At 58.1% G+C, this 10,892-nt stretch overlaps 1 protein-coding gene across 2 annotated transcripts; it reads right to left on the reverse strand.

The window, feature by feature from the left end:
- Window positions 1-8,401: 8,401 nt before the first annotated feature.
- Window positions 8,402-10,580, reverse strand: SLAMF8 (SLAM family member 8). Of its 2 annotated transcripts, XM_068922085.1 has the most exons (5): window positions 10,416-10,580; window positions 9,923-10,240; window positions 9,093-9,395; window positions 8,894-9,007; window positions 8,402-8,815 (listed from the first exon to the last, which is right to left on the reverse strand). In XM_068922085.1, exons 1-5 carry the CDS (start codon window positions 10,555-10,557, stop codon window positions 8,757-8,759), a joined length of 936 nt encoding a protein of 311 aa, XP_068778186.1. In that variant the 5' UTR covers window positions 10,558-10,580; the 3' UTR covers window positions 8,402-8,756. The 2 variants fall into 2 exon arrangements, with proteins under 2 accessions (XP_068778186.1, XP_068778185.1); XM_068922084.1 differs by having other exon boundaries at window positions 8,402-9,007; window positions 10,416-10,565.
- Window positions 10,581-10,892: the final 312 nt, after the last annotated feature.

Below are 10,892 nucleotides of genomic sequence, written 5' to 3' on the forward strand. Positions count from 1 at the left end.
ATACTGTTCACAACTTTGGATTTATCCTTCTCTTTTAGGATTATGCGGACGAGGAGAAGGCTCACGACACAGCCAGTGCTGCTGAGAAGCTGGTGGGAGATGTTATGAATCAGGGGCAGGCTGTGATGCTGGACCTCTGGGCTTACCTCTTTGAGCTGCAGAGCAGGTTGTCTCACCCCAATCTCCATGTCATGCTGGACGAAATCATTCAAAATGGTAACTGCATGTCACTTGGACGGGAAAGGGATTGGGAACAGAGCGAGGCATCTGTCTGAACCAAACCCTGAGGGTGGGAGAAGGAGAGGTGGCTGAGGGGAATGGGAGGCGTAGTAGCAGGGAAGGAAAAGACTCTGTATGGAAGAAGAAACCTTGGACACGACTTGCTCACTCTGTTCACGCAGCAGCAGGGGCGAGAAGGTTGCCAGTGGTGGCTCTGCCAGCTCTTGGAGAGGGTAGCTGAGATCTGTGGTGCTGGTGACGTGAGACAACGTTCCAGTGTTGTAAATAGAAAAGGGATTTCACAATTGCCTTATTCTTGTTCATTAAATAGGGTAACACAGATGATACAGCAGTTCAAACTGCAAAAAATCCTGTGCCAGCTAACAGCACAAGTTTTGCTTTCTCTTTTGCTCTTTTTAGGTCACAATCTGTTAAAGGAGCAATTCTTGAATAAATAAGGACATCCTGTCAAGCAGCAACTGCAAGGTGCTGTGTGTGATAGGAATGGGCTTTGGGTCACATACAGACTGTATTGTGCCAATACACAACAGAGCTGTGTCTGACAGGCATCTTTCTGAGCTGGGGAGGCAGAGATGCCTGATCCGACGGTGGCTCAAGGACAGGTTCGAGTCGATGGGCTGCTGTTCTTAGTACATGTCATTCCCCAGCCCCTGGCTCTGTTTGTGTCCTGCCTGAGCCTCAGTGCACATCCCCACTCAGTTACCATTTCCCATTTCAATGGAGAAATTAGAGTGAAAACCAGCATGCTGGAACAGTCGATCGGACCAGTCCAAACCCAGAAGGTGATTCTGGACCGAGAGGTTGAAACTAGAAGAAAAATTTCATTCCGAGGCCCCTTTTCATTATCTCTGAATGCAAATGCCGATGAAAAGAAAAGAAGCCATGGACAATGCAGGAGAAGAGAAGGAAATGCAAAGGGAGAGGTAGAGGATGGAGGATACAGGTTTGTGCTATGTCTGTCTCATCCCATGTCTTGATTACAGTTTGCCAGAAAAAGCAGAGAAGCTCACAGAGGAAGCTTTCCCAGGACACTCCAAGGGGAATCAGAGTTTCTGATGTCTGAGGCATCGTGGCTCGTTTAGGGTGGCTGGCTGAGGACAGCCTCCCTAACTGCCTTCTCGTCTTTGACGACAACTAATTACAGGCTTTTGATATGCAGAACTCTCCATTCCTTACTGCCTTCCTGGTGGAGAACCCTAAGAGCCGGGAGCTGCGTGAGGTGACCTACTCCTTCTTTCACCTCACCCTCCAGGAGTTTTTCTCTGCTCTTGTGCATTACGTTGATTACCAGGGAAACAACTTAAAATATGTATTGGACAATGCCAGGTCTTGTAATGAAGGCAACTATGGAATCTCTCATTTCCTGAGTGGTCTTTCTCGTCCTGCAATCAGAGCTCCACTGGAGAGATACTTGTGCGAGTTTTCTGCAGAGGTGACTCGTCATGTTATTGGGTGGCTAAGTAAGATTAACTACAAGAAACTGCAGAGTGCAAAAGAGCCCAAAGAGAAGAGGAAGCTGATAAATGTGTTCAGTTTGCTCTTTGAATCCCGAAACAGCCAGCTTGTGTTTGACGTGGTTGGCCAAGATGCTTGCATGGACTTTTCAGAGCTGTACCTCATGCCTGTGGATTGTACTGTCCTTGCTTATGTCCTGAATTGCTGCAACAAGATAGACTGCCTGATCCTAGATTCTTGCTACATCCACGATGAAGGCCTGGAGAAACTTGGTGCTGAGCTGCACAAAATCTGAGAGCTGGGCTGAGAAAGTAGCTGAGGAATGAGGGTGGGATATTGCCTTCACAGGAGTGTTTTTATGATGAGGAGCTACAAGGACCTCACCATAAGCCTTGTCCCAACCTGCCTTCGGCCCTAAAGCTGTGCTGGAGCAGTGCTGTGGTGATTTTGTGGAGCGTTATGATCTGGGGATAGAGGCATTTCAGCGTCTGGGAGAGACGTGATTCAGAGGAGAGCTTGGAGGAGGCCAGGAGGAGCGAGGCTGTGCTGTGAGAGACGTAGGGATGACAGCTTGGGAGCAGAAAGAAGGAACGAGGAATGGAGGGATCCACTGACCCTAGAATTGTGTAAAACCTGCAGATCCTATTCCTTAATCCTGCCAATTGCTAGACCACTTGCTGTGGAGGCTCTCGTGGGTCTAGCCCTGCTTTCCAGGCCTAGATTTCCTTCTTTAACTTACAGTCTCATTCAAAGTGATCTAAAGGATACGGTGATGAAGCCAGACTGTCGCATGCAGAGCCTGAGGTACCTCTGTTCCACCTGGGGCCACAGCCAGCTGCATGCCCCTGCCACAAGCTGCGTTTCTTCGGGCTGCTAGTCCCTTGCCTTTTCTTTGGCCTCTCACAGTAACCCCATGCAGGCATGGCCATGTATGGCAGCCTCCAGGCCGTCTAGCAAAAAACTAACGGTGGTGGTGGGGGGGTCTTTTCCTCTCCCAGTTTGTGCTGCGGCTCCTGTCTCTTACCTGTAGCCCTCTGTGCCATCCCTTCTATTCTTACTTTTCACCTCTCTGAACAAAACTGGTCTGTAGCCTCTCACCATTGTCTCATTCCTGCCCTGCTTCATCTGAGCTGTCACCAGTCCTTTTTTGTCCTAATTTCTTGTAGTGTCTCTCTTTCTAACTTTCTTGTTTTCTCTCCTTTCTGCTGTTCTGGCCTCATTCTCATCAGTGCCCTCCTGTCCCTGTCTCCATGTCCATTAGTCTAGAGAACGCCTTCACGCCTTCACTGAACTGTGCTGTGAAGATCTGGCCTCTGCCCTGAAGGAGAACAAAACCCTGTTGAGGCTTGACCTCGAGAAGGACAAACTGCAGGACGAAGGCCTTTCCCACTTGTTAAGAGTGCTGGAGAGCCCAGGGTGCATGGTACAGAAATTAGGGTGAGCGTTGCCCAGGTGACCATGGGTCACATGACCACATTTCATGTTGGCGTGGATCTCCGGATTGTGTCTGTGTCCCATCTTGTGTTACATGCTGATCACTGAGTAGAAAGGGAAATTCACCTCCAGGAAGCTGGAGGGGACCACAGGTGCTGCTGCTCACGATGTCTTCTCAGCTGGAACCCAAAGCTGGAGGCAGCCACTAAGGATAATGCGATGTGGATGGGGCCTAGAGCCAAGGGAAATGCTGCCCCTCTGCAGTGTCCATTCAGCGGTTAAAGCTGTGTGATGCTCTGTAGATCCCAGCAGTCCAAACTTTTCGGACACAAACATTTATTTCTGATCTGAGCAGGAGATAATGAGCCAGAAGGATTCACAGTGGGACAGAGGAACCTCCTAAGAGTCCCATTGCGTAGTGCTCCTCTCTCAGGGAGAGAACGAGAGAAGCAAAAAATCCTTCTACCCACCCTTTTGCCTTGATGGGAGAAGATTTTTCATCTGAGCATCTGCTGGATGATCAGACGCATGGCATTGCTCTGGGAGCAACAGTGGGTGGGTGGGAGACCAGCAAGGCCAGGGAGAAGGGCAGTGGTGTGGGCCTGTGAGGACGGATGGTGGGCGGATGCTAACAGGTTCCCCCCGCGTTGGGTCCTTTGCAGGCTCCACAGCTTCAACCTCTCAGATGGCTCCTGTAAGCCACTCTCATCCGCTCTTGCCAGGAACTCCAGCCTTTGGCATCTGAATCTGTCTGGGAATATTTTCACTGACCAGTGTGCTGCTGACACGAAGATCCTCATCCAGAGGTGTCCCAACCTCACTGAAATCTGGTAAGCTAGCATGCTCCAGCTCCTCCTGCCGTTCACACACCCATGGTGGGATCTGTTGTGCATGTGTGGATCTGCAATGCACACATCGCCATTCATGCTAATCACCTTGGTGAGGTCGCCTTCATCCAAGGGTTACAGGCCTAAAGTGGTGGTCCCCAAAATAGGTGCCTCCGTCTGAGCTTGTCACTCAGGACTTTCCTCAGATCTGGCAATATGGGAAAGAGTTATTTTCAGCCAAAAGTTGGCATCCTTAGCCACCGCTCCAGAAGGACACAGGTCTTGTGTCTTCTCTGCCAGCCCTGAGCAGTCAACTTAGGTTTCCCAGGGCATCTCCTGTGGCACCAGATCCACAGTTAAGGCTGAAGGCCCAGAATGGGATTTGGTTTCGGGCTACAGACCCCATTGTGTGCCTCCATGACTGGCTGAGCTCCCATACCGGCAGTGGTGCCTGGAGAGCGATGCAGCTCACCCTGAAGTTACAAACCTGTTCCTGCTCAGTTCCCCAAGGACCATCATGTCCCAACCTTCCCTCCTGGTTCAGAAAAGCCCTGCAGCTACTGCAGGTTGCTGGAGGCAAGAAGGGTAATGTTGGGGCGACTGCCACTTATGTGCCCTGTTCCTAAACACTTTTCCTAAGCACCCGCTTTTGGCACCTGCTGGAAACAGTTCTGCAGAAGTAGATAAGGTTTGGTCTGGCCCAGGAGGGCTGCTCTTGTGTCCCTCCGCTCTGTCTTTACACAGTCTCTGTGGAAAGACCAGCTTTCTACTTGTCCTCTCTGACAACCCAAGCACCATGCATAAATATAAATATTGCAGCCAATCTTCTAGAAGGGCCCTAATATGGACCTGGGACCCCACAGGGTAGATGAGGGGTAAAGGTCTGTGGGAATGTCATTTCCAAGCCTGGGCCTGGGTGGAAGGCGAGCTTGGCATTCCTGCTGACTGCTGGCTCTGACGCCCGCCCTCTTACTAAGACATGAGTGTAAATGCTGCAAAATGGTAAGCGTGTAAAAAAAATGACGGTGTCTGTGTCACCGTGGTGTGGCGGCAAACCTCGCAGCGCAGCTGAGTAGAACCATTGGTGGCACTGTGCACACCAGAGGGTGCTGCCGAGGCAGCGCGGGGACAAGCTCTGTTTAGGGAGATATTTGAGACAGTGGCATTGTGTGCGACAGTGGGTCACGGGGCTCTGAAGTTGCTTCATGAGGTGTTACCCTCGTTCTCCAGGGCCTCCTCTCTTGTCTCTGCAGTGAGAGCAAACTTCCCCACTTCCCCACGGTGCTCTGTGAGGATAAGCTTGCCCTGATCTAGGATACCAGGATCTGAGTCCCACCTCCTCTCCTCTCTTCTCCTTCAGGCCGGGCTTGAATGACTTCACCCTTGCAGTGGAGTGGCAGCTGAAGAACCTGCAGAGAGAAGGGCTGAAGATGGTTTTTTGCAGTAGCTCTCTGGCAAGGCGCTGGTGCTCTGCTTGGGAAACCATACAGAGCTGGGCAACGTGAGCTCTTGTCTGCCACAGCGAGCCCGGAGCTGCATTTTGTAGCACATACACGGGCAAGAAGCTTGTACAACGAGAGGCTCACTAACAGGCAGGCTCTGATGAATGGCAGCAGATTGCTCACCTGCTTGGACCCTTTCTGCTGCCAGTCTGTGTCCTGTGGCTTCTTTCTTGGGGTGATGGCAGCAACCTTTTTGGCTTGCTGCTGGCATGACAGGACACTGAGGAAAGGGATTGGCAGAAGGAACTGTGGCTGAATGTTCAGGCACCCTCGCTGTGTCCAAGCCTTCCCGAAGGGAGGAAGGAAGCTGAGACATGGTATATGGAGCACCCCAGTGTCAGCATGGAGCGGTAACACCCAGATAAGGAAGCTGATCCAGTGCAAGGCATAATTACTTTGACTGCAGCCCAAAAGGGGCGGCAGAAGCCAGAAGGCCTTGCCTTGGCCCAGGGCACATGTTTATGTGCCAGTGCCATCTGATGTGATGCAAGAGCCATCTCCTTATTGCTATCCTCGAGGCAGCCTGTTTGATACCTGCCTGCTCCGTATCTGTCCTCTTCCTCATGCTGAGGGGCTCAGGCTCCCACTGAGTTACTGTAGTGGTTGAGGTGCCATTGGCTTTAGGGTTGGGAGCACCTTGCCAGTGGATTCCCCACTTTGCCGGTCCCCAGGGAGGTGGCTGCAGGGATCTGTGAATGGACAGGCGGGCCGGGGGCCGAGGAGGCGTGAAGGTTGCTGGAGGAGAATGAGTGCTCAGGGAAGGTGAGGCTGCAGGTTTGAGGGCTTCTTTAGCCTCCCTGTAGGCCCAGCATCTCCCCTTTGCTCTTGCAAACAGGGTGCACGACCCCATGGGTGAATGGTGTCTCAATGAGGGAGTGGTGGAGAGCATCGTGTTCAGCTAAGGGCTCCCTCCATCCGACCTTTGCCAACCAAATGCTGTCCCAACCAACAGTCTTGGAGATCTTGGGGATGCTGGAAGGTCCCAAGTGGTGGCTTTTCAGTTGTGGCCGGTGGCTTGGCAGGCTCAGGTTGGACATGAGCAAGGAGCCCTTCTCTGGGAGGGTGTCACAGCCCGGGAGGGGACACTGGCGAGCTGGGGGACCTCTGTCCTTGTGGGGCTTCGTCTGGACTCCAAGCTGGGATCCCTTCCCGGTGAGGGTGGCAGGAGACCAGGAGATGTGTGTGGCCGCAGCTGGGGAGCCCATGGGTGCAGAGTGGCCCTTGGCCTGCGCTGGGCCCCTGGGGATGTGACAGCACTGCCATGCACCTCGGCTGCATGTAATGGTCGGGAACATCCTGCGCTCATGTCCAAACTCCGGTGGCGCCTGGCTGCCGTACCCGGCGGAGACCCGTCCCAGCGGCCCCGCTCCCGGCTCTCCTTGCTGCGGCAGCGATGCCAGGGCACCCAAAAAGCAGAAGTGGCCCCGACCGAATGTCTCGCTGGGGAAGGACGGCACCACTGAGCTTTGTCCCTTGAGGCAGAGGAAGCTGCTCTGTTACCGCAGACCGCCTGCACGCACCGAGCCACGTGCGGCCTCTGCACCCTTTGCTGCTCGGGTGATGTGGGGAGCAGGGTCGGGTGGCGAGGCTCGCACGGGACGTGGCCGGGGGGGTTCACAGCTGCGGGGGGGACCGCACTGGCTGCAGACCCTCCGTTGGGCCCCTCTGGGACTTGCTGCCCTGCTCAGCGCTTCCTTAGCTGAATTAAAGAGCAGTTTCATTTCACGCGTGGGTGGGAATCATTCCTGTGCTGGGAAGGCGATGACTTTTTTTTTGGTGCTAAATTTAATACACGATCATCCCTCCTTGATGTGTCAAAAAATGAAACACTCTGGGAAGTTTGGGCTGCGGGGGGCAGGCAAAGGGAGCTTTGAACTTCCTGCGGGAGCTGCCTGAGGCTAAAAACCCCCCAAATCCCCGTTTTCAGTGACAAGAAATGAACCCTTTCAGTTTCTCCCCTGAACAGAAGCCGTGGTTACACATGTGTCTTTTCCGCACATCCCCAGCCAAGCCCAGGGGTGGGCTGGGGTAAAATCCCCCGGTTTTAGGCGTCAGGCAGTCTCGGCAGCCCCGGGAGAAGGTGGGGAAGTCGAGGCACCGCGGGACGGCTGAGCGGCGCCCCCGCAGTTCCCCTTTGCGTTGCCAGTTCTGCTTTTGCGCTCACTTGCCCAGGGCGAAGTCGGTGCGCGTCCGGCGTTGCGGGGCTGCGAAGGGCTGCGGGGCCGTTCGGTTTTTTTTAGGCGGCAGCAGCCGCTTTGTGCAAATGCTTTATCTGCAAAACCCCTTTCGCGGCCCCCCCCCCCCCGCCCTGGCCTTTTGCTTTGGACGCAGCCGGAGAGCCGGAGAGGCTGTTGTGCAAGAGCACCCGCGGGGAGAGCTGGGCCTTCGCCGCCGGCCGGCTCCGAGCCCAGCTGCTGCTTTCCGGGAAGAGCTGCCTGGAAAGCCCCTCGGCCGCCTGATTTGGGGAATAGCCGGGAGAAAAGTCTCTTGGCACGGACAGCGGGGAAGAGCAAGCGGGGCCGTCGCCCGAGCGAGGGCAGGGGACGGAGCGGGACGAGGGGACGTCGCTGGCACGGGGCGATGCCTGCACGGGCCAAGGCCCGCAAGGAGCAGCACCTGCATGGGGCGCTTCCTCCGGGAGCAGGTCCTGCACGGGGCATTGCCCGCACAGGACGGGCCCCGCAGCGGGCAGCTGCTCTGCGGGGCAATGCTAGCAGAGCGCAACGCCCGCCCTGGCGGCTGCCTGCACCCGGCAGAGCCGCTTCGGGCAGGGATTGCCCCAAGCTGAGCCCCGGCCAGGCTGAGCGCCGCCGGCGGGAGCCCGGCTGCCTGAGCCCCGGCTGCGCTGCCAGGGCCAGATCCGGGCGGGCAGCGGCGTGGTGCGGGGTCGCGCTGCAGCTCGCGGGCACCGCTGCAAGGTGCAGGCACGTTTGCGGGGAGGGCTGGCAGTTTCAGGTTTTCCTTTTATTTTTTCGTCGTTTCTTATTAAACCGCTGCCATTCGGTTTCCCCCGGAGGCTTTCGGCCCCGGAGCACTTCCCGAACGGCTGAAAGCCCCTGAGCCCGAGCCGCGCTCCCAGCGCCCGACCCAGGCTCGGCTTCCCACGCGCCGACCCTGCCGTTTCCCACCCCTTCGTTAACCCCAGTCCCAAACGGGGCCCGCTTTTCCCCGGCCGAAGCTGGCGAGCTTCCGGCTCCCGCCGGTTCGAGCCGTGTGGCCGCCCCAGGCCAGGCACCGGCAGGCTCCCACGGTTCGACAAGGCAGAAAGTGCTTTTTTCCCCCCATTTCGGTTGGCGTCCTAGACGGCGGCGGTTGCAGCGTCGTAGCCGGCGGCCGGCAGCTCCAGCGCGGGTTTTCCTGCGGAGACGGACAGCAGCAGTGGCGCCGCTGCAGCCTGGCAGCACCCATGGGTGCCGGCGGGTGCCAGGCACCTACCGGTGCGGCAGCGGACGCAGGCCACGGCGGTGGTGAGCGCGGCGGTGGCGAGGACCAGGAGCGGGGCGGCGAAGAGCAGGAGCTCCCCGTAGTGGCAAGTGGCCTCGGCCAGCCCTGCACGGGGACACGAGCGGCTGGGTGCCGGCGGCCGCGGGGGCCACGTGGCGCTGGGGCCGCGGGCGGGCGCCGGGTGCTGTACCTGCGCGGCGGCAGTGCTCCCAGGGCAGGACAGCAGTGGCGGCCTGGCTCACGGCGTTGGCCGCCGTGCAGGTGAAGGCGACGTAGTGCTCGGCCGGCGCCACGCGGGCCCGCAGCACCCGGCCGGCCTCCTGGAGCGCGCGGAGGTTGGCGCGGGGCACTTGGCTGGTGCCACGGGCCCAGCTGTAGGTGACGGCGGTGCCACGGGCTGCCGTGCAGCACAGGAAGACCTCGCAAGGCTCCCCGGAGCCAGCCCGGCGCTGGCTGGGCACGAAAACCTCCACGGTCACCTTCGTCACCGCCTCTGCACGCAGGGGATGCCCAGGCTGAGCAGCAGCAGCCGGAGCATCCCCTGGGCCAGGCATGACTGCGAGTGTGGGAGCTCCCACGCGTGCACGCGTGAGGCTGTGTGCACCCCTGCTTGTGCATTCCTGCATGTGTGAGCATGTATTAGTGTGCATGCATGTATGTGTGTGCTTGCACGCAAGTGGGGAAGGGGCAGAGGCGATGCACATGCGCGCTTGTGAGCACAAGCATGCCTGCATCTGTGTTAGTGTTTGGCTGTCTGTGTGTGCTTGCATGAGTGTGCATGCATGTGTGCATGTGCATGCACATGTGAGGGGTGCATGCAAGCATGTAGACATGCATCTTTATGTGGATGTGCATGTGCACACATGCATGTTTGTGTGTAGGGTGCATGCATGTGTGTTTATGTGGGGCGCATGCATACACATCTATGCATGCATGTTTGTGTGTGCACTTGCAGGATATCGTCTCCCTGAGCCCAACCCAAAATCCCACTCCCACCACCCCCTCGACCCACTGCTGTACCGTGCACTGTGAGCTGGAGCAGGCGTGTCTCGGTCCGGCCCCGCGTGTCCACCAGCAGGGCCGAGAAGGTGCCGCTGTCACCCAGCTCGAGATGCAGGATCTCCAGACTGAGGTTGGCATGGAGCCGGCTGCGGCCGTGGAAGCGCGACTGGTACAGCGTCTCCGCTGAACCGCGGAAATAGGTGGCCACGAGCTCTTCACGCACCGCCAGCCACCGCCAGATGATGTCTCGGTGCTGAAAGCCTGGGCTGGCGTCGGCGGCCAGCAGCACGGCTCGGCCCACCTCACCGGCCACCCGTATGGGGGACCGGGCTGCAGCTGCGAGGGGACACGGCGGGCGCCTGACGCTGGGGACGGGGACGTCTCGGCGACCTGGAGCCCCTTGTCCCCTTTGCAGGCTCTGTGTCCCCAGTTTCCGGCACCCCCCCTGCCCTGGGGTGGCTCGGCCCCCTCCTCGTCCCCGACCCCGTGCAGGGTGCTGTGCCGGCCTTACCTTGGTGCAGGAGGAGCGTCAGCGCCAGGCAGGGCAGCATGTCACCTGGCGCGGGGGAGCCGGCTGTGGCGAGCTGTGCCCAGGGCCGGGCAGCCGTCACCGCAGGAAATCCCCCGGCGCTGAGCGGGGAGCCTTGAGTCATCGCCCAAAACCGCAGCCCCGAGCGGAAGCGACCCGCGGCGCCCGCCCCAGCACCCGGGAGCCCTCGTGCGGCCGCCGGCACCCAGGACGCCCGGGGCACCCTGTCGGGCCTGGCCGCGGCACGCTCCCACCTGCGCAGCTGTGCTGTGCCCGGCCCCGGCTGGCCGCACCGTGCCGTGGCCAGCGGTGGCCAGCGATGGCCAGCTGTGCTGGCTAAGCCGTACCCCGTCCAACTGCGGTACCATGCTGCCCCAAGCCATGCCCGGCCGTTTCGTGGGACCGTGCAGCGCGTGGGGGGTTTCTCCCTGCTCTGTCAGGGGGAGTTTCCCCAAATCT

Source organism: Struthio camelus, chromosome 30 (genome assembly GCF_040807025.1).
Source record: "Struthio camelus isolate bStrCam1 chromosome 30, bStrCam1.hap1, whole genome shotgun sequence".
NCBI classification, from domain to species: Eukaryota; Metazoa; Chordata; class Aves; order Struthioniformes; family Struthionidae; genus Struthio; species Struthio camelus.